A 23,798-nucleotide genomic window follows, 5' to 3' on the forward strand; every position below is an offset into this window, starting at 1 on the left:
GATAAAGACTGGTATCTCCTAGTATGCCCTCTTGGTGAAGACATGCTGGACTGATATTTCAGTGGCTTTTCATTCATGTTTCCATTTAGTTAAGTGTTATGTGAGCAGCCTTTATTTTGCTCTGTGTCTTTGCTTGAATGGGCTGTTGGGAATAAAGAGTGTTCAGGATGAATTCAGTTGCCTAGTTGTAATTCCTGAATACATAAGAATATGTAAAGTTTGTGCAGCATGTAGAACTACAATATGTCCTCAATGTTCTCAATAGGTTCTTGGAAACTGACTTAAGTGAAATAATGTACTGTATGCTACGACACTTAACTTGTTTCTTTCTTTATTATACTTTAAGCTCTGGGGTACATGGGCAGAACGTGCAGGTTTGTTACATAGTTATACACGTGCCATGGTGGTTTGCTGCACCCATCAACCTGCCATCTACATTAGGTACTTCTCCTAATGCTAGCCCTCCTCGAGAGGCCCCGCTGTGTGATGCCCCCCCCCCACATTCCCCCATGTCCATGTGTTCTCACTGTTCAACTCCCACTTATGAGTGAGAACATGTGGTGTTTGGTTTTCTGTTCTTGTGTTAGTTTGCTGAGAATGATGGTTTCCAGCTGCATCTATGTCCCTAAAAAGGACATGAACTCATCCTTTTTTATGACTGCATAGGGTTCCATGGTGTATATGTGCCACATTTTTTGTATCCAGTCAATTATTGATGAGCATTTGGGTTGGTTCCAAGTCTTTGCTATTGTGAACAGTGCTGCAATAAACATATGTGTGCATGTGTCTTTATAGTAGAATGATTTATAATCCTTTGGGTATATACCCAGTAATGGGATTGCTGGGTCAAATGGTATTTCTGGTTCTAGATCCTTGAGGAATCGCCACACTGTCTTCCACAATGGTTGAACTAATTTACACTTTCAGCAGCAGTGTAAAAGCATTCCTATTTATCCACATCCTTTCCAGCATCTGTTGTTTCCGGACTTTTTAATGATCACCATTCTAACTGGCATGAGATGGTATCTCATTGTGGTTTTGATTTGCATTTCTCTCATGACCAGTGATGATGTGCTTTTTTTTTCGTGTTTGTTGGCTGCATAAATGTCTTCTTTTGAGAAGTGTCTGTTCATATCCTTTGCCCACTTTTTGATGGGGTTGTTTTTTCTTGTAAATTTGTTTACGCTCTTTGTAGATTCTGGATATTAGCCTTTTGTCAGATGGCTAGGTTGCAAAAATGTTCTCCCATTCTGTAGGTTGCCTGTTCACTCTGATGGTAGTTTATTTTGCTGTGCAGAAGCTCTTTAGTTTGATTAGATCCCATTTGTCAATTTTGGCTTTTGTTGCCATTGCATTTGGTGTTTTAGTCATGAAGTCTTTGCCTATGTCCTGAATGGTATTGCCCGGGTTTTCTTCTAGGGCTTTTATGGTTTTAGATCTTACGTTTAAGTCTTTAATCCATCTTGAGTTAATTTTTGTATAAGGTATAAGGAAGGGATCCAGTTTTCTGCATATGGCTAGCCAGTTTTCCTAACACCATTTATTAAATAGGGAATCATTTCCCCATTGCTTTTGTCAGGTTTGTCAAAGATCAGATGGTTGTAGATGTGTGGTGTTATTCCTGAGTCCTCTGTTTTGTTCCATTGGTCTATATATCTGTTTTGGTACCAGTACCATGCTGTTTTGGTTACTGTAGCCTTGTAGTATAGTTTGAAGACAGGTAGCCTGATACCTCCAATTTTGTTCTTTTTGCTTAGGATTGTCTTGGCTATGTGGGCTCTTTTTTGGTTCCATATGAAATTTAAAGTAGTTTTTTCCAGTTCTATGAAGAAAGTCAATGGTAGCTTGATGTGGATAGCATCTTGTTTCTATCAGTTACCCTATGGTAAAATTGGTTTCACTATATAGTACTGCAGTTTCCACAAACCTATCAATGACATTGTGTGAGGACTTTATTTAACATTGTAACACAATTAAAAGGAATTCCAATTCTAAGCCCTTGGTTCACACTGGAACACTCCCAAAGGTGTACTGCCTGTTGCAAGAAAAAGAAATAGGCAGTAGAACACTTCTAGGAGACCTTTTCAATCTGATGAGCTTCAGATTCCGTATCTGGTGGAGTATATTCGCACTACTCTATGTGCTAGGGATGGATAATTTAAAGCATTTTTCTTTAAAGTATAATAAGGACATGTGGCAATAGCTATGAGACACACTCCTGGATGAGACGTGAGTAGGCAAGACATTTATTCACTCATGATATATCAGTGCAAAGTGTGCCTACAGTATACAACGTAAACTCACAACTCATCAAAACTAAAACTTTTTACAATGTGCAATACATGTAGGGATATTAATTCAATATATAAATGTCACATGTCTCCCAAATGTCACCCAGGCTTTTTGTTATTTCTTAAAATATACAAGTCAATATTACCAGAGAAAAGAAAAGAAAATCCCATTATTTTATCCTAAACTTATGTATACTTCTCTAAAGATTCTTAGGCTTGTAAGCAATGAGATTTAAGTCTATTTTTAGATGTTAGCATCCTGGACTGACTTACAGGCTGTGGAAACAGAAGACAGAGTGGTCACATGACTAAATGAAATGGGACTGGCTGCTACAAGTGAGGGATAAAATTGAGAGAGAAGAATCTGATTTATATCACTTAGATTTTTCAGTCTCTTAAATATTAACCTATGACTTGTTAGAATTCATATAGTTCTCTCACTTAACCTGTACTATCAGGGTCATTGTTAGGTTTATTAACAATATTTTACTTTGACACAGGAAAACACTGAATAGCATTCAACATATAGGTAAATACCAAAATATCTAGGACAATAATGAGTTATGCGTTATACTAATTGTACTCACGCCTTCCTATGAAGTCCACATTTTTAAAAAAATATATTATTGCATATGAAACCACAAACAGGCACTCTGATTTCAGCCCATTCTTAAAACAGTATATACAGTCCTATTAGAGTCAGAGCATACTACGTAGATCCATGCATGGGATCTACAGTGGTGAAGGTCCCAGGTGTACAGCACATATGTACACTTCTATATCAGATCTCTTGGCAGAGGCATGTTTTCTCAGAAGGTGTCAAGGGTCTCCCATGCCAGTGAAAGGGAAACAGAGGGTATACAGATGTTCTGTCCTAGGCCGCTTCTTCAGCAGAACAGTCAATTCCTGCATAAGTAAACTTCTCATAAAGCGTGGTATTCACGTAGGTCTGGAAGAATGAAAATGGTTCAGAGACACAGGCTGCTTTGATTCCACCTCTGCCAGCGGCAGTTACAGCAATACCTTGGTTTTCTTAGTTTGTTGCAACTCATATACTAAGCACTTGGGGGATACTTTTCTGTCCTCAGTCCCTCTGTTGTATTTGATGACTTTCTTCCTAAAATGCATCCCCTTGCCTTCTGCAAGTAAGATTTCATACTGTATCCTCAGTTTCTGAGCTTGCCTTTCTCACAGTGTGTTATTGGTACCTCCTAATGTGTTCAGCTTCTCTAGGGTTCCTTCTTCTGGGTTCCTTCCTGTCTGAATCTCATTTTCACATCTCTCTGTGTGATCTCACCTGCATCTCTAGTTGAATTACCACTTGGGTTTTGATGTATTTCTTTAAACTGTATTTACTTTTCTTTTGACTCCCAGATCGGTACAGCAAACTTACTTCTAGAAATTTTTCTGGAGTTCCTGACCCTCATAGTAACCTGCAGGTCAGGCTCTGTTGTCTACTTGCTGTATGTCCTTGGTCAAGTCACCCACTTCTGAGTCTGTTTCTTCATCTATAAAATGAAAGCGTCAGGCTATATGACTAAAATTCCTTCCAGCTCTAATAGGCTAATTCTGTATGTTATTCTAGTGTGTACGTGACTATATCTTGTATAGAAATCTTATTTCCCCCCAAAATTGTAACTTCTTCAAAGTCGCAGGGGTGGAGGGACATCCTTTGTTTCTATAATACTTAGGGCCACGCCAAGAAGAACTTCTTCAATTGTTTCAATGTTTTTTATGAACCACCCTGGGCACATCAGGTATTCCAATTAAAGATCTCCTGCCTGACTTTAATACTTACCTTTCGCTCCTCTAACATTCTGTTTAAGGACACCAATATCTGGGCAAATGATGGCCTCTCATAAGGCTTCTCCCGCCAGCATTGTCTCATTAGATCATACCTTCGAAAGCAAAGAATTAAAGGGTTAATTCTATAACTGTGCTTCAGTCCTAGGCAGGGCAGGAAAACAGAGGAGAGAATGAAGCCACCCAATGCATGGTTATGAAGCTTAACCAAAGTACAGCACCTAGCAAGTTTCTATGAGGCCTCCCACCTCCCTAAGCCAGTCTCATTTCAACTCCCCATAGATTTAGTTCCTACCCTCGGTACTGTTTCTGCAGGACCTTGGTCTCAGCTATTGCAATCATCTAGAAAGAACTGGGTATGTGTCTAGAGCAGCATTTGCCTTGGAATGCTGCATATTTCAAAATGTTAGTGTCTGTTAAAGGGCCCATGCTCAAACTTGTAAAATGCCACCCATATACAGTCCCTTTAAGAGGCAGGACTTTTAGAAGCACTGTCATTAAAAACAAAAAAAATGCCTGTTTAACCAGGTGCTATGGACTGAATGTTCATGCCACCCAAAAATCATGTGTTGAAACCATGTGATGGTGTTTGAAGGTAGGTCCTTTGGGAGGTGATCAGGTCATGAGGGTAGAACCCTCATGAATGGGATTCGTGCTCTTACAGAAAAGGCTTCAAAGAGCTCTTTTGCCCCTAGTGCCACGTGAGGACACAGCAGAAAGATGGCCATCTATGAGCCAGGAAATGGCTCATGGCCACCAAATCTGCTAGCGCTTTGATCTTGGATTTCCCAGCCTTCAGAACTGTGAGAAATACATCTCTGTTTTTTATAAGCCACCAAGTTTATGGTATGTTGTTACAGCAGCCGGACATGACTAAGACAACAGGTTTAACACAAAGTTTCCAACTTAATTGACCACAGAACTTCTTTCCCCTTGTATCATGTATTTATATCTTGCACAACATGTGAAAAAACATAGTTTGGGAAACACTGACCTAAGACAGTGCTTACTCAGTTGTGCTCAGAACTACTCTGTTATTAAAATGCAGAATTCTGGAACCTGCCCTAAACTTATAGAATCAATGACTGACAGTGGGGACCAAGAGCCCACATGCTGAACAAATGACTCTGGGGAACCTTATGTGCATGGAAGGCTATCAACCTTCCATGCACAGATCCCAGAACAGCTTATACTTTAACATAAGTTTCTTAAATACTAAAAAATCTTCTCACCCCTTATGAAGTGACTCTCAAAAGGTGGAATTTTAGGGACTATGTCTAGTGATGGTCCAACTATGTCCAGGTTTTTCCAGGATGGTATGTATGCTTCTTGCTCCAGTGAGATTAACACCCTCCTTCATTCTTAGAAGTAGCCCCATTTAGACAATAAATTATTTGCTCAACCTAGAGCCTTGCAGTCTTCAAACATGCCAGTTAGCTTCTACCATGGATAGTTCTGGGAATGCTGGTATCACTACAGTTCATTATTCTTACCCTTGGAATAAATCTTACTTTTGAAAGTAATCTTAGCAGAAGCAAGGTTCTAGGCAAGAAAATGTATCTTTATTTTTTTATTATTATACTTTCAGTTCTGGGATACATGTGGAGAACGTGCAGGTTTGTTACATATGTATACAAGTGCCATGGTGGTTTGCTGCACCCATCAACCTGTCATCTACATTAGGTATTTCTCCTAATGCTATCCCTCCCTCCCCTAGCCCCCACCCCCTGACAGGTATGTGATGTTCCCCTCCCTGTGTCCATGTGTTCTCATCCTTAAACTCCAACTTATGAGTGAGAACATGCAATGTTTGGTCTTCTGTTCTTGTGCTAGTTTCCTGAGAATGTTGGTTTCCAGCTTCATCCATGTCCGTCCAAAGGACAAGAACTCATCCTTTCTTATGGCTGCATAGTATTCCATGGTGTATATGTGCCACATTTTCTTTATCCAGTTTATCATTGATGGGCATTTGGGTGGGCTCCAAGTCTTTGCTATTGTGAACAGTGCTGCAATAAACATACATGTGCATGTGTCTTTATAGTAGAATGATTTATAATGCTTTGGGTATATTCCCAGTAATGGGATTGCTGGGTCAAATGGTATTTCTAATTCTAGATACCTGAGGAATCGCCACACTGACTTCCACAATGGTTGAGCTAATTTCCACCCCCACCAACAAACAGTGTAAAATCATTCCTATTTCTCCACATCCTCTCCAGCATCTGTCCTTTCCTGACTTTTTAATGATTGCTATTCTAACTGGTGTGAAATGGCATCTCATTGTGGTTTTGATTTGCATTTCTCTAATGACCAGTGATGATGAGCTTTTTTCATATGTCTGTTGGTTGCATAAATGTCTTCTTTTGAGAAGTGTCTGTCCATATCCTTTGCACATTTTTTGATGGGGTTGTTTTTTTCTTGTAAATTTATTGAAGTGCTTTGTAGATTCTGGATATTAGCCCTTTGTCAGAAGGATAGATTGCAAAAATTTTCTTCCATTCTGTAGGTTGCCTGATCACTCTGATGATAGCTTATTTTACGGTGCAGAACCTCTTTAGTTTGATTAGATCCCATTTGTCAATTTTGGCGTCTGTTGCCATTGCATTTGGTGTTTTAGTCATGAAGTCTTTGCCTATGCCTATGTCCTGAATGGTATCGCCCAGGTTTTCTTCTAGGGTTTTTATGGTTTTAGATTTTAGGTTTGTCTTTAATCCATCTCGAGTTAATTTTTTATAAGGTATAAGGAAGGGGTCCAATTTCAGTTTTCTGCATATGGCTAGCCAGTTTTCCCAACACCATTTATTAACTAGGGAATCCTTTCTCCATTGCTTGTTTTTGTCAGGTTTGTCAAAGATCAGATGGTTGTAGATGTGTGGTGTTATTCCTGAGTCCTCTGTCCTGTTCCTTTTGTCTATATATCTGTTTTGGTACCAGTACCATCCTGTTTTGGTTTTTGTAGCCTTGTAGTATAGTTTGAAGTCAGGTAGCTTGATGCCTCCCGTTTTGTTCTTTTTGCTTAGGATTGTCTTGGCTATGCAGGCTCTTTTTTGGTTCCATATGAAATTTAAAGCAGTTTTATCTAATTCTGTAAAGAAAGTCAATGGTAGCTTGATGGGGATAACATTGGGCAGTGTTGCCATTTTCACAATATTGATTCTTCCTATCCGTGAGCATAGAATGTTTTTCCGTTTGTTTGTGTCCTCTCTTATTTCCTTGAGCAGTGGTTTATAGTTCTCCTTGAAGAGGTCCTTCACATCCCTTGTAAGTTGGATTCGTAGATATTTTATTCTCTTTGTAGCAGCTGTGAATGAGAGTTCACTCATGGTTTGGCTCTCTGTTTGTCTGCTATTGGTGTATAGGAATGCTTGTGATTTTTGCACATTGATTTTTGTATCCTGAGACTTTGCTGAAGGTGCCTATCAGCTTGAAGAGATTTTGGGCTGAGACAATGGAGTTTTCTACATATGCAATCATGTTATCTGCAAACAGAGACAGTTTGACTTCCTCTCTTCCTATTTGAATGCCCTTTCTTTCTTTCTCTTGCCTGATTGCCCTGGCCAGAACTTTCAATCCTATGTTGAATAGGAGGGGAGAGAGAGGGCATCCTTGTCTTATGCCGGTTTTCAAAGGGAATGCTTCCAGCTTTTGTCCATTCAGTGTGATACTGGCTGTGGGTTTGTCATAAATAGCTCTTAATATTTTGAGATACGTTCCATCAATACCTAGTTTACTGAGAGTGTTTAGCCTGAGGGGGTGTTGAATTTCCTTGAAGGCTTTTCTCCATCTATTGAGATAATCATGTGGTTTTTTTTTCATTGGTTCTGTTTAGATGATGGATTATGTTTATTGATTTGCTTATGTTGAACCAGCCTTGCATCCCAAGGATGAAGCAGACTTGATCATGGTGGATAAGCTTTTTGATGTGCTGCTGGATTCTGTTTCCTAGTATTTTATTGAGAATTTTCGCATCAATGTTCATCAGGGATATTGGCCTGAAGTTTTCTTTTTTGTTGTGTCTTTGCCAGGTTTGGGTATCAGGATGATGCTGACCTCATAAAATGAGTTAGGAAAGATCCCTCTTTTTCTATTGTTTGGAATAGTTGCAGAAGGAATGGTACCAGCTCCTCTTCGTACCTCTGGTAGAATTCGGCTGTGGATCCGTCTGGTCCTGGACTTTTTTTGGTTGGTAAGCTATTAATTACTGCCTCAATTTCAGAACTTGTTACTGGTCTATTCAGGGATTCGACTTCTTCCTGGTTTAGACATAGGAGGATGTATGTGTCCAGGAATTTATCCATTTCTTCTAGATTTTCTAGTTTATTTTCATAGAGGTGTTTGTTTATAGTATTCTCTGATGGTAGTTTGTATTTCTCTGGGATTGGTGGTGATATCCCCTTTATCATTTTTGTTGCATCTATTTGATTGTTCTCTCTTTTCTTCATTAGTCTGGCTAGCGGTCTATTTTGTTGATCTTTTCAAAAAACCAGCTCCTGGATTCTTTGAAGGGTTTTTCGTGTCCCTGTCTCCTTCAGTGCTGCTCTGATCTTAGTTAGTTATTTCTTGCCTTCTGCTAGTTTTTGAATGTGTTTGCTGTTGCTTCTCTAGTTCTTTTAATTGTGATGTTAGGGTGTCAATTTTAGATCTTTTCTGCTTTCTCCTGTGGGCATTTAGAGCTATAAATTTCCCTCTGCACACTGCTTTAAATGTGTCCCAGAGATTCTGGTATGTTGTGTCTTTGTTCTCACTGCTTTCAGAGAACATCTTTATTTCTGCCTTCATTTTGTTATTTACCCACTAGTCATTCAGGAGCAGGTTGTTCAGTTTCCAAGTAGTTGTGTGGTTTTGAGTGAGTTTCTTAATCCTGAGTTCTAATTTGATTGCACTGTGGTCTAAGAAACTGTTTGTTATGATTTCCGTTCTTTCACATTTGCTTAGGAATGTTTTACTTCCAGTTATGTGGTCAACTTTAAGTGTGATGAGGTGCTGAGAAGAATGTATATTCTGTTGATTTGGGGTGGAGAGTTCTGTAGATGTCTATTAGGTCTACTGGGTCCAGAGCTGAATTCAAGTCCTGAATATCCTTGTTAATCTTCTGTCTCGTTGATCTAATATTGATAGTGGGGTGTTAGACTCCCACACAATAATAGTGGGGGACTTTAAGTCTCTTTGTAGGTCTCTAAGAGCTTGCTTTAAGAATCTGGGTGCTCCTGTATTGGGTGCGTATATATTTAAGACAGTTAGCTGTTCTTGGTGCATTGATCCCTTTACCATTATGTAATGCCCTTCTTTGTCTCTTTTGATCTTTGTTGGTTTAAAGTCTGTTTTATCAGAGACTAGGATTGCAACCCCTGCTTTTTTTTATTGCTTTCCATTTGCTTAGTAAATATGCTGCCATCCCTTTATTTTGAGCCTATGTGTGTCTTTGCACATTAGATGGGTCTCCTGAATTCTCCTGAATACAGCACGCCAATGGGTCTTAATATTATAATGTGTGAATTTGATCCCGTCATTATGATGCACTAGCTGGTTATTTTTTCCATTAGTTGATGCAGTTTCTTTGTAGTGTCGATGGTCTTTAGATTTTGGTATGTTCTTGTGGTGGCTGGTGCCAGGTTTTCCTTTCCACGTTTAGTGCTTCCTTCAGGAGCTCTTGTAAGGTATGCCTGCTGGTGACAAAACATGTCAGCATTTGCTTGTCTGTAGAGGATTTATTTCTCCTTCAGTTATGTAGCTTAGTTTGGTTGGATATGAAATTCTGGGTTGAAAATTATTCTCTTAAGAATGTTGAATACTGGCCCCCACTCTCTTCTGGCTCTTAGGGTTTCTACAGAGAGGTCTACTTCTACTGTTAGTCTGGCTTCCCTTTGTGGGTAACCTGACCTTTCTCTCTGGCTGCCCTTAACATTTTTTTCTTTCATTTCAACCTTGGTGAATCTAATGATTTATGTGTCTTGGGTTTGCTCTTCTCAAGGAGTGTCTTTGTGGTGGTCTCTGTATTTCCTGAATTTGAATGTTGGCCTGTCTTGCTAGGTTGGGGAAGTTCTCCTGGGTAATATCCTGAAGAGTGTTTTCCAACTTCATTCCATTCTCCCCGTCACTTTCAGGTTTGGTCTTTTCACATAGTCTCATATTTCTTGGAGGCTTTGTTCATTCCTTTTCATTTTATCTTCAGTTTATCTTTTTTTTCAGTTTATCTCAGTTTTATCTTTCAGTTTATCTTCAATGTCTGATACCCTTTCTTCCACTTGATCCATTCAGCTATTGATACTTGTGTATGCTTCATGAAGTATTCGTGCTGTGATTTTTAGCTCCATCAGGTCATTTATGTTCTTCTCTAAACTGGTTATTCTAGTTGCAATTTGTCTAACCTTTTTTCAACGTTCTTAGCTTCCTTGCATTGGGTTAGAACATGCTCCTTTAGCTTGAAGGAGTTTGTTGTTATTACCCACCTTCTGAAGCCTACTTCTGTCAGTTTGTCAAACTCATTCATCCAGTTTTGTTCCCTTGCTGGTAAGGAGTTGTGATCCTTTGGAGGGGAGGAGGAGAGGCATTCTGGTTTTTGGAATTTTCAGCATTTTTGCAGTGAATTTTTAGCATTTTTGTACTGGTTTCTCTCCATCTTCGTGGATTTATCTACCTTCAGATGGGGTTTTGGTGTGGAGGTCCTTTTTGTTTATGTTGGTACTATTCCTTTCTGTTTGTTACTTTTCCTTCTAGTAGTCAGGCCCCTGTGCTGAAGGTCTGCTGGAGTTGGCCGGAGGTCGACTCCAGACCCTGTCCTGCCTGGGTTCGTCCCAGAGGGGCACCTGCCAGATGCCAGCCAGAGCTGTCCTGTATGAGGTGTCTTGACCCCTACTGGGAGATGTCTCCCAGTCAGGGAGCACAGGGGTCGGGTCAGTGACCCACTTGAGGCAGTCTGTCCCTTAGCAGAGCTCAAGTGCTGTGCTGGGAGATCCACTGCTCTCTTCAGAGCTGGCAGGCAGAAACGTTTAAGTCTGCTGAAGCTACACCAACAGCCACCCCTACCACTAGGTGCTTTGTCCCACGGAGATGGGAGTTTTATCTATAAGCCCCTGACTGGGGCTGTTGCCTTTCTTTCAGAGATGCCCTGCCCAGATAGGAAGAATCTAGAGAGGCAGTCTGGCTACAGTGGCTTTGAGAAGCAGTGGTGGGCTCCACCCAGTTCGAACTTCCCTGTGACCTTTTTTACACTGTGAGGGGAAGCCTCAGTAATGGCAGATGCCTCTCCCCTCACCAAGCTGGAGTGTCCTCCCCCAGGTCAACTTCATACTGCTGTGCTTGCAGCAAGAATTTCAAGCCAGTTCCACATGGTGGAACTTCGGCTCACTTCTTGGCACCTGCCTAATCCTTCAAATCACCACAGGGTTATTCCTAGCCATACACTTCAACCGCCTTCTCATCGATGGCCCACATCACCCGAGACGTAAACTATGGCTGAATCATCCGCTACCTTCACGCTAACGGCGCCTCAATATTCTTCATCTGTCTCTTCCTGCACATCGGCCGAGGCCTGTATTACAGCTCATTTCTCTACCCAGAAACCTGAAACATTGGCATCATCCTCCTACTCACAACCATAGCAACAGCCTTCATAGGCTATGTCCTCCCATGAGGCCAAATATCCTTTTGAGGAGCCACAGTAATTACAAACTTAATATCCGCCATCCCATACATCGGAACAGACCTAGTCCAGTAAGTCTGAGGCGGCTACTCAGTAGATAGCCCCACCCTCACACGGTTCTTTACCTTTCACTTCATCATCACAGCCTTAACAGCCCTCCACCTTCTATTCCTACAACAAACAGGATCAAATAACCCCCTAGGCATCCCCTCCCACTCCGACAAAATTACCTTCCACCCCTACTACACAATCAAAGACATCCTGGGCCTATTCCTTTTTCTTCTCACCCTAATGACACTAGCACTGTTCTCACCAGACCTCCTGGGTGATCCAGACAAGTACACCCTGGCTAACCCCCTAAACACTCCACCCCACATCAAACCCGAACGATATTTCCTATTCGCCTACACAATTCTCTGATCCATTCCCAACAAACTAGGAGGCATCCTAGCCCTACTGCTATCTATCCTCATCCTAGCAGTAATTCCTATTTTCCACATGTCCAAACAACAAAGCATAATATTCCGCCCATTGAGTCAATCACTTTATTGATTCCTAGCCGCAGACCTCCTCGCCCTAACCTGAATCGGAGGACAACCAGTAAGCTATCCCTTCACCATCATCGGACAAGTAGCCTCCGTACTATACTTCACAACAATTCTAATACCAGCCACCTCCCTAATCAAAAACAAAATACTCAAATGAACCTGCCCCTGTAGTATAAGCTAATACACCGGTCTTGTAAACCGGAGACGAAGACCTCCTTCCAAGGACAAATCAGAGAAAAAGTTTTTGACTTCACCATCAGCACCCAAAGCTAAGATTCTAATTTAAACTATTCTCTGTTCTTTCATGGGGAAGCAAATTTGGGTACCACCCAAGTATTGGCTCACCCATCAACAACCGCCATGTATATCGTGCATTACTGCCAGCCACCATGAGTATTATATAGTACCATAAATACTTGAACATCCATAGTACATACAAAACCCATCCCACATTAAAACCTCCTCCCAATGCTTACAAGCACGAACAGCGATTGGCCCACACAACTACCGAACATTAACCCTATCTCCAAAGACAATCCCCAACACCTAGAATATCAACAGACCTGCACATCCTTAACAGTACATAGCACATACAGTCATTTATCGTACTTGATAAATGACTTATCTTATCTTAGCTTGATGGGCTCCACTGAGCTAGACCACTTGGCTCCCTGGCTTCAGCCCCCTTTCCAGGGGATTGAATAGTTCTTACTTGCTGGTGTTCCAGGTGCCACTGGGGAATGAAAAGAAACTCCTGCAGCTAGCTTGGTGTCTGCCCAAATGGCCACCCAGTTTGGTGCTTGCAACCCACGGCCCTGTTGGCATACGCACCAGAGGGAATCTCCTGGTCTGCAGGTTGCAAAGACTGTGGGAAAAGGTTAGTGTCTGGGCTGGAATGCACCATTCGTCATGGCACCATCCCTCCTTCCCTAGGAAGGGAGTTCCCCGACCCCTTGCACTTCCCAGGTGAGGCTTCAGCTCACCCTCCATGGGCTGCACCCACTGTCTAACCAGTCCCTATGAGATGAGCCGGGTACCTCAGTTGGAAATGCAGAAATCACTTGCCTTCTGCATTGATCTCGCTGGGAGTTGCATACTGGAGCTGTTCCTATTCAGCCATCTTGCCAGCCCGAAAATGTATCCTTCTTAATGAACAGCTTTGAAATCTTTATCCCCAAGGATAGTGTTGTATGTTTAAAGAAAAACTTCACGAATTTGTTTCAGAGCTTTTCTGCATTTGTTGCCCTTCCTCATTTCAACCTTCCCAAGAGTCATTAAATTCCTCCTAAATTTCTATGCCTGTAAAGCTAATACTTCTTGTGTATTACATAACAGTATCAGTATTAGGTGAATAAAAGGGGAGGGGTTCCTATTTGGGATCTCTGTGTGTAGGTGTTTGTGTATATGTGTATACCGGCTGACTTTGCTAGAGTCAGCTGGCCCCAGAAACACACAGGGGGAAGGTAAGAAAAAATAGCCCCAGGATGAGGCCTGACTTACACCTCATCATCACAGTTCAGGGGCTTCTCCAGTCTGTAGCCCTGGGGCAGCTTCTCGTAGAGTTCTGCACAAGTCATCCCGCAGTAGGGTGTGCCTCCTGGAAGACAAACAGTGCCACTCTAAGTAAGTCCTCTCTGGCATGAAAAGCAATGCTTCCTGTCCAGGATTTCTGAATATAAGGGGCCAGGAGGAAGACAGGGTATGTCAAGAGAGGGGGGTGAGCATCCTGCATGCCTCCCTTGGCAAACTCACCGCACATCAAAGCTCGGCTTACACTATAGACTATGCTAAAGCATGATCATTGCTTCAGGGGAAGGAACCACCACAGGCTTCCTTAGTGCCTGTTCTAAGTCTCCCCACACAAAGCACATCTGTTATACCAATAAGATTAACCTTTTTTTCTCATTGGAAGTCCATAGTTTTGTAACTCATATTTTAGCAATGATAGTTATGGCCAGTTTTTTAATTACAAAAGCCATGCATGTTTATTGTAGAACAGTTTTTTTTAATTTTAGGTTCTGAGATACATGTGCCATGGTGGTTTGCTGCACCTATCGACCCATCATCTAGGTTTTAAGGCCCACATACATTAGGTATTTGTCCTAATGCTCTCCCTCCCCTTGTCCCCTACCCTCTGACAGGCCCCAGTGTGTGATGTTATCCTCCCTGTGTCCATGTGTTCCCATTGTTCAACCCCCACTTATGAGTGACAACATGTGGTGTTTGGTTTTCTATTCCTGTGTTAGGATGATGGTTTCTAGCTTCATCCATGGTCCTGCAAAGGACACGAACTCATTCTTTTCTTTTTTGTGGCTGCATAGTATTCCATGGTGTATATGTACCACATTAAAAAGCATGAAGAACAAATGTTATTACCTTTCTGTGTAGTGCCTTCCAGTTTGTTAAAATATGCAATATTGATAAAACTAGGATCAGGGTATATATGAAATTGTTACATATTTTCACATGCTATTAAATGGCTTTCAAAAATGTGACTTTTAATAGCTGCATAATCTAAGAGTTTTAGAAGTTAACCTGGCAACTTGTACAAGCGGAGCCAATTAATATATAATAAAGTTCATATAATAAAGTTCATGGCCTCCAGGTCATTAGTGTTAAATATGACATTAGGTATAAGGCTTTTAAAAAGAAAAATATGGGAATAAATACACTATGTTTCTATTTCCAAGTCACATCTGGTAGAACCACATACAAATGGCATCATGTGGAATTATGCAGCAAGGGAGTGCTAGAGGCTTCCATTTACTTTGCCTAGAGTCTCACCTGGTAGATAAACATAGATACTCACCTAAGCTAACAATCTCCCATAGTAACACACCATAGGACCATCTGCAGGAGGGACAAGTGTGAAACCAACAATCAGCAAACAGAGTCACCACTCATTTTCCTGCCCCAAAAGCCAGGGAGACCCACCCTTTCTGAGAAAAGGAGATGTTAAATGTCTACATCCTAGGATAGGCCCTTGCACACAGTGTAGGTTTCTCTCCTCTTAGCTCAATGGAAGGGTTACAACAAAGAAACAGTGTTCACTTTGCCAGAGCCGCCAAATCACTTTAACTAGAGACTACAAGGTGGTACTGTCCAAAACAGATGAAATTTGTTGTGGAGCTTGACAGATCTGAGTTAAATCCAATCTCTGCCACCCAATACTTATGTGACCTGGAAACAGTTGCTGAACCTCTTGGGACCTCTTAGTGTATTCTTCCAAAAGTGGGGACAATAATCCCTGCCTCAAAATTATGCAGAGAAACATAAAAAGCACCTTGCATACAGTGAGGACACAGCAATTGCCCACCCCCTCCTCATGCCCAGACATCAGCAAAACCCCTTGGACAAGTCACCACCACCCTCGGGGCCTTGGTTTTTCCTCCTGGAAATGGGGTACAAGGCAAGATGACCTAAATCTCAAGCCAATCCTTCCTTTCACCGCCAGCCTCTGATGCATCACTGCAGGCTGCAAGCAGAGACGACCCCCCACTGTCTGGCCTTATTTTGTCCCCAGCAGCTATTTTGGGTTGCTTCCTCTGATCTAGGTCTGGGAGAGGAGCCACAGGAAGGCCGGTATGTCCCTTCTTCCTGTTGAGTCCGAGAATTCGCAACTTGAAGCACATGCGGAATACACAACTTCAGTATGCAGAGGGAAACCCAAAACCTGCCACAAGTGATTCTGCACTCCTCTGGAAACTGTCTACTCTGTGGCTTTATTCTGTTAATTTATTTCCTGAGCTTTTTAGTTACCTTTGTTCCCGAGAGGTACAGGACATTCCTGTATCTTTTTAAAACCTCTGTCAAATGTATATGTTTCTGGGAGGGAAAAAAAATCCCTTGGCAATAAGAAGTTTACTCACACATCACTGTTGGTTGTGTACACACTGTAATTCAGTGACTCGATGGCCATCCAGCGCACTGGGAGCCTTCCCTGGAGAGAACAAAGTGAGATTTCACTTAACTGGGACAGGGTCTTTAAGAGGCTCTCAGCCTGCCTGAGCTGTGGCTCCACAAATGATTGCTGAGTAGACTCAGAAATCATTGCTTTGTGTATGTCCCAGCTACATTTGTTTTCAAATTTCAAAACATGCAAATAGTATAAGTCCTATTTATCTTCGGGGTCCAGCAGCGTTATATGAATTGAAGTGTGAGTGTGCACGCATGGTAGTCGGTCATTCCTTATTCACCTTATAGCCCTCAGAGGCACTCCGAGGTTTGAAAGGGGAGACAGGCATAGACACTGAGTGAGAATTTAACTGTATTAATAATATGGAAAAGGGAAGCAGGGTGGAAAAGGGAAACTGGGGTAGGGTGAAGAGAACAACTTCGCCTGGAGATGATGGAGGGAGATTCTCCAGAGGACGGGATATCCCAGCATGATTCTATAAGATGTTTAGGTGTCATTAGGTAGATGGGAGAGGAAAGAGCATCTCTGGACAAGGGGAACAGTGTACATGTTTAACAGTAGAGATTGAGCTGATTTGTAGCTAGTGTAGTTTATGTTGGGTTTGGAGACATACTGATCCTTTCGATGCCTGGTCCTGACTGCCTCCAGGCTCTCCCCATATCTTGGTTTACTGATCCCAGGCTAGGCAAAATGAGATGTGCCTGGATATTGTAAAGCTTGACTTTAAAGTTTTATTCCTAGTTTCCTCAAAGTCTCTATGATTTGGGGCTCCCTTCCTATCTACTCATTCAAGAATCATAGGGTTGGTCATCGAGAGGTTGATCCCTCCCTCCCAGAGATTTGTCCAGACTTTCACAGTGGCAACTCCACCTACATTAGCCAGTGGGTGGAACAAAACCAGGAGCACTTGAGGGACCTTTCTCAGCTCTCCAGAGCAGGTGTTCTCCTAGGTCATGCATTTATGAGACCAGCCCTGCCCTAGATCCCAAGGACGATTCCTGAACGTGCAATTGTCTCCCAGTTCTTTGTGGAGTGGCAATATTCTGATACATCCATTTTTAAACATAAATTCCAAATGGTAATTTTGTACTTTTAGGTTCAAGTATGGAAGTATTTTTTCTCACATCTACCTATTTATTGTTCTCCACATCCACACCTCCTCCCTTCACTCTCTGTCCACACCACCCCATCTCCCAGCTGTTATTCTAACTCTCTCTACAGTGTTATCTGCTTTCTTTTTGCCCTCATTCACTCCCAGCCTGCTGGCTTCCAACCTCACACCTCCTAATTGTTAAGTTCCTTGTGCACTTTTTCATTTATTTTTTTATTTGACTTCTTTTGGATCTCGTCACTTCTGTCTACTGTATCACCTCAGTTCAGTCCACCATCATACCACACCTGATGACAACAATCTCTCCTGGTCTCTCTGCCTAACTGATCTCCCTCCCTAATTGTCTGTTCTCTACCCTGTAGTCAGGATGATCATGCTAAATGGCAAATTTGACCGTGTAGTTCTATTCCTTAAAATTCTTTAATGTCCCTATGGTTCCAAGATCCCAAATCCTTAGCTGGAATTCAAGGCCCTTCAGGACTTTATCCTTGCTTCCTCTTCCAACCCTGAATTTTAACTCTCCCTTCCTCTCTGCAATACACCCCCAGCCATAGTGAATTACTTAAAGATCTCCTAAAGGTTTCATGCTTTCCTTTTCCTCTAGGGGTTCTGTATGTACTGTGTCCTCCAGCTCATCCAACTTATTCTCACACCCTCACTGCCTATCTAACATTTACTATGAAACTCAGGATTTGACCTCCTCCAGGAAGCCCTCCTTAACTTCCTTTCAGCTTGGTTCAGTGCACCTTCTTTGTGTTCCCGTAGCACCTGTGCTTTCCTTGCTCTTTGCGTTTATCAACTGTTACAATCCTGAGTCATATGTCTACGAGCTCATTGAAGGTGGAGACTGTGTCTGACTTATGTTACCCCAAAATCTAGCACAAGCATGAAACATTGTACTAACAAATCCATGATGAGGGGATGGATATATTAATCTATGATAGTGAAACCCCAAATTGCTTAGTATAGTAGTTTGCAGTAATACTTCCAGTATTAAAATCACCCTGGGTAACTTAAAAAAAAAAAAAAAACCCTAATGCAGGGTTCTCACCCTAGACCAATTGAATCAGAATATCCACAGGATAGGACTCAATCATCTGGGGATCTTTAAAAAATGCAGATGCTTTGAAGTACAATGAGAATTGAAAATCTGATTTTAAAATTGGCTGCCAGAGAAGGTAGCCACTGTGTTCTCTAGGAGTGTCTTGCCACACTGCACCTTTCTTGCAGGGAACTTGCTCCTCTCCAATCCTTCTTTCTTCCCCCTTCCCTCAACCTGGCCCTTGCCTCCCCAGCCCCAAGGTGCTAAAGAACACCTTTACCCTGTTTAGTCTATTGTAAGATAGAGTTGAGACCTGATAGGTGCTCTCCCCCTGTAAATAACCCCAATATTGCAGAAATCACTGCCCTTTATGAAACGCCAAGCAAACCAGTGCTAGTCTTGGGAGGCTGAGGAGAGCATCCAAATAGAATGGGTAGATTGTGGAGTTATCCTGTGTTATCCCTCCACCTTCTCACCCAGGGTACCCACATCCCCCAAGTGCTGGAGTAAAGCAGGGAAAAGGATTTCAGGAAGGAGATTTGAGGACACCAGGTGGTCAGGGAGGAGTTGGGAGAGCTGGAGTAGGTAGGTGAGTGATGGATTCTGCTTCTTTAAGAAAACAAGCCCACCCCTGCTCCAGAGAAGCATCTGCTTTGAGTGTGCCTGAAAAGGTTAGGGAGAAAAGTATCACCTGGAAGCCAGCCCTCAGGGAGGCACACATGGCTTCTGAAAGTGCTGATGTTGATAAGCATGCAGGGCCCTCGAAGAGCCAAAGGGACCCCGCTTCACACTCTCATCAGAAAGGAGAGTGGAAAGATCCAAAATGATTACGTTCACTGTGGTTGTAGCTATGTGAAAGGATGTATCCTGTGGAAGGCAATAAGCCAAAATGAAAAAAATATATATGCCAAGGTGGTGAATTATGGGTGATTTCCTTTCAAAATGTTCTTGAGTATTGTTTTACTTTATCTTCTCAGTAACTAAAATAAGTATGATGGGAAAAAAAGAAGCCTGGAATTAAGAATAAATGCAGGAACCTGAGCCTTGCTAAGAGACAATTTGGTGTGCCCACAAAAGCAAAAAGATTGTCTATATCTCATGACAACTGGAGCCATCCCAGGAAAGCTGGGACCAAGCAATGTTCATCAGACCTAAAAAAGGGAGAGCCATCCACCAGAGTAGATCTGCCAGACACATGGAAAGGCTGCAGGGCTTGTCATCCCTAAGGCCCCTGCATTCTGCCCGCCCAAGGAAAAGAGAGGATGGTGACATTTCATCCACACAGCTGTAACATGCAGGGATGTGGTACTTCTAGGACTATGTGATTCTAGACTGGGCACCAAAAGCAGAATGAATATCTCTCTTCCTCTAAGACTGTATGGTTAGGTTCTCATGCAATCTTGTATTTAAAGATAAAATATTACTGTTTGGGAGAGTGGATTTTATTTGGGTTTGAATAGTGACCATTGAGGTTTCAGTGAAGAGAGAAATCTTAGATGAGCCTGTAGAAGTTATGAATTTCTCTATAGAGCTTCCTGGTCATTTAGAAACCATTTAGTTTGTTTTCTTGACTTTTGGAAAATATGTTAATTTTTTTCCTTGCTGTGTCAGCTGTGCATGAAAGGGGATTGTGCAAGCTCCTCAGAGGTTTCTGAGTGAGATGCCTTGGGGTCTGGACTGGATAGAACCAAGACCCCAAACCACTAGGTTTGAACATTCAATCACTTGGTCACACATGACAGTGCCTTCTTCATTATTAATGCAGATGCTGCAATCATGTTAGGAACCAACATTTAGAAAGAATGTTTCCCAGGGCACACAGTATCTACTGGGACATACAGTCAGATGCTTCAGTCACCACAGAGCACTGACAGTCTCAGAAGCAACATCAGGAGATGGGGGAGTACCTCGGAAAGGATGCGATCAGTGTCTGTGTCTGGCACTTACCATCGTCTTTTTCACATACACCTCTTGACCTCGGGACAATCCAAAATCTGCTATTTTTGCCACATAGTTTTCACCAACTAAAATGTTTCTGGCAGCCAGATCCCTGTGGATAAACTGAAATTTTTGAAAACATTATGTATTTTCAGCCTAATGAAAGCCCCAGGGCTGAAAACTTTGGGGAACAGGAAAGAAAACAATAGTATAAAAAAGGATTTTAAAAAGTCACAATCCAGTTCCCTTAAAGTTCCCCTCCAAAATTCCCTGGTAATGGATTCTGCCAAATGACACACCACATCTTGGCAGAAGAATTTCAGAAAACGAACAAATAAAAAACACAGGTTGTTAAATCCTCCAGCTGTAATGTAGTGTGTCTCTGTTATTACACATTATTTAGAGGCAAACCAGACTAAGAGAGCTTAAGGTACCTCGCTACATATTAGGAAAATTATAAAATTTGCATATATGAAATTAGATAGAAGAAAATTATAAAATTTTCATAATTATGAAAATCGCTAGATAAACATATTGTTAGTATTAATTTTTGTTTAAATAGATGGACTATTCACAGACAGATTAAAATGAGGGAGATTTTAAGAAGGAGTTAAAGAAGAGAGGTTGACAGACCCTACAAACATATTGAAAATGACTTTAGAGGGAACTCCACAGGAAAGATATCCAAAGCAAAGTCCTCCAGACAAACCTGTTTTTGGCTCAAGTAGTCCATGCCCCGGGCCACATCGGCAGCGAAGTGAAGGAGCTGCTGGGAAGACAGTGTGGACGCAGTGCTATTGGCAATGGCAAATGCTGGGTCCGTCTCCAGCACACGGCTCTTGCGCAGGAAGTCCAGAAGGTTTCCATGGGGAGCGTACTCAATGGCCAGGTACAAGTAGCCTGTAGGGAAGGAAGAGAGCATCGACTCATCAGTGGCCCTGAACAGCTGTGACATTTAAGAGATGTGCTGTGGAAACTGCCTATAAACTCCATTTTGTCTAAAAAACACATCTAGCAACACCACCCAGGGAGCACTGGGGGACAGGAGGAAGACAGGTGACACCCTCCTGCAATACTCAAAAGGGGCCAGGCTGTAACGCTTGGTTTTGCTCCTTCCCACCCCCTCTCCATTCCTACCAAACCTGCACTCACACAGAGGGCTTCCTGAAATGCTTTTACCCAATCAGTAATAACAGTAGAGTGAGTCAAAGCACGCTCTTCCAGATCTCAGACACGTTCTTCACATCACCTTTTCATTTGCATTCCATTTTGATCAAGGAGCTTAGTAACATGAGCCAGGCATGTTATTCTAGTCTGCCTCTAGCTATTCCTGAGGTTGTTATTATTTTTCAACAACTAAATATCCATGTGGAAGGAGCCACAACAGGTAACTTTCTCTCCTGCCTTCTACTCCTCCTCAAAACCCATACTAAGTCACCATATTGCTGATTGGGTCTCTGGCCACCAGAGGTTAGTTTCAAAGATTGCATTTTGCTTCAAGATACCAGAAAACTCAAGCTTTTAGGAAAAAATAAAACAATAGTTCCTAGAAAAACTTATGGTTCATTGTCACTTTTTTGTTCCACATCATTTCTCTTTTTTTTTTTAATAAAATGTTATTTGCCCAGTTTTGTTACTTTTGTTTTCTTGGAATTTTTAAAAAATAAATTATCCCCTTGTAAAAATTTTTTTAAAGGGAATTTACTTGCTAAAAACATCGACATTTATACCTAGTAAAATGCAAAGTTATTTTACTGTTTTTTTTTTAAAGAAGAATTTTTTGGGCAAACCATGTTTTTAAAATGATGTATGAATTAGAACTTGAAGCCCAGTGCAGTGGCTCACACTTGTAATCCCGGCACTCTGGGAGGCCAAGGCAGATGGATTGCTTGAGCCCAGGAGTTTGAGACCAGCTTGGGCAGTATACTGAGACCTAATCTCTACAAAAAATAAAAATAAAATAAAAATTAGCCAAGCATGGTGGTGCATCCCTGTAGTCCCAGCTACTTGGGAGTACTTAGGCTGAAGTGGGAAGACTGCTTGAACCCAGGGATGGGGAGGCTGCAGTGGGCTGACATCGTGCTACTGCACTCCAGACTGGGGTGCAGAGTGAGACCCTATCTCAAAAAAAAAAAAAAAAAAAAAAAAGCTTGAAAGATCTTCTAAGAAATTGAAATTCTAGCAACAAAAGAAAACTAATATTGAAACCTGTTGCACTATAATGAAAGTTAGACCTAAATTATGGTATACATGTGCTTTCTCACATCTTTACTGAATTATTTTAAAATAATTTAAATATGTATTTATTAATAAAGATAAAGGTAAATAATTTACCTTAAATACATATATATACACATATATTCATATATACACATATTCATATATATACACATTCATATATATACACATATATTCATATATACATATATTCACATATATATACACATACATATATTCACATATATATACACATACATATATTCATTCATATATATATATATATTTAAACCGAGTCTGTCTCTGTCGCCTGGGCTGAAGTGCAGTGGCGCGATCTCGGCTCACTGCAACCTCCGCCTCCCAGGTTCAAGTGATTCTCCTGCCTCAGCCTCCCGAGTAGCTGGGACTACAGGCGTGCGCCACTACGCCCAGTTAATTTTGGTATTTTTAGTAGAGACAGGGTTTCACCATGTTGGTTGGCCATGATGGTCTCGATATCTTGACCTTGTGATCTGCCTGCCTCGGCCTCCCAAAGTGCTGGGATTATAGGCGTGAGCCACCACGCCTGGCCTATCTTAAAATTTTTAGAGCCAACTATGTGCTAATGTGATGACAGCAAAATTTTAAGGGATATATTTTTGTTGTTGCGGTTTTTTTTCCCACCAAGGAAGCTGCATTAATATCATGGTTTGTTCTCTCCCTAAAGACCAACTGCAACCAGATGAAGTAAACGTAACCTCAATATTTTATTGTCCTCAGAATAAAACAAAAGCTGAAACTTAGAACTGGATCAACTGGCCATTTCTCTTCTTATCTCCTCCTAGTGCAAAGTGCCTGGATCCCTTAAGAGCCAGCATTCTCTTAGATCTGCAGTGGGGTCAACACTAAAGCCTCAGCACAGTCTTCTTTGTAGTTTTAGCCTTTTTCCAGAAAACTGGTTTAGTCTGTCCACCACGGCCACTTGGCTTCCCGTCATAACACCACTTTCCCTGGGCATCCAGAGAATCCTTGCCCTTTTGTACTGTGTCATTTGTAGGATTTGTACAGAAAGTCAGGCGGGTTTTAAGAACACTCACCATGTTTGTGGGAGTGCTATCAGCAAGGACAGCAGGGTGTGTGTGTGTGTGTAACTTTCATTTACACTCCTGTGCCATGCTGATTACTGTTTTCAGGAAGTAGCTAAAAAAATAAATGTCATTACTTCATTATTTAACCTAAGGGACATGATCTGGCTTTCAGAATTACACCCTTATTGGATCATAGAATGATAAATTGTTTGAAGCACCAGTA

General features: G+C 41.6%; 1 protein-coding gene and 1 long non-coding RNA gene across 9 annotated transcripts in view; one reads left to right on the top strand and one right to left on the bottom strand.

Moving 5' to 3' along the window:
• Nucleotides 1-23,798, top strand: part of LOC104007835 (uncharacterized) — a 111,883-nt gene that overhangs the window by 26,639 nt on the left and 61,446 nt on the right. The window lies entirely within an intron of this gene.
• Nucleotides 1-23,798, bottom strand: part of TEK (TEK receptor tyrosine kinase) — a 133,922-nt gene that overhangs the window by 8,723 nt on the left and 101,401 nt on the right. For 4 of the 7 annotated variants that reach the window (XM_016960699.4, XM_016960700.4, XM_016960696.4 and 1 more), the window contains 7 exons: nucleotides 21,001-21,191; nucleotides 20,301-20,414; nucleotides 16,154-16,224; nucleotides 15,094-15,134; nucleotides 13,785-13,881; nucleotides 4,090-4,189; nucleotides 2,231-3,240 (listed from right to left, as the gene is read on the bottom strand). In XM_016960699.4, coding sequence (XP_016816188.1) covers nucleotides 3,166-3,240; nucleotides 4,090-4,189; nucleotides 13,785-13,881; nucleotides 15,094-15,134; nucleotides 16,154-16,224; nucleotides 20,301-20,414; nucleotides 21,001-21,191 — 689 coding nt within the window. In that variant the 3' untranslated portion in view covers nucleotides 2,231-3,165. Of the gene's footprint in view, nucleotides 1-2,230; nucleotides 3,241-4,089; nucleotides 4,190-13,784; nucleotides 13,882-15,093; nucleotides 15,135-16,153; nucleotides 16,225-20,300; nucleotides 20,415-21,000; nucleotides 21,192-23,798 lie in introns of those variants that run through there. The other 3 variants (XR_010148741.1, XM_063787908.1, XM_054657998.2) reach the window with 2 other exon arrangements.

Source organism: Pan troglodytes, chromosome 11, assembly GCF_028858775.2.
Source record: "Pan troglodytes isolate AG18354 chromosome 11, NHGRI_mPanTro3-v2.0_pri, whole genome shotgun sequence".
Lineage (NCBI taxonomy): Eukaryota > Metazoa > Chordata > Mammalia > Primates > Hominidae > Pan > Pan troglodytes.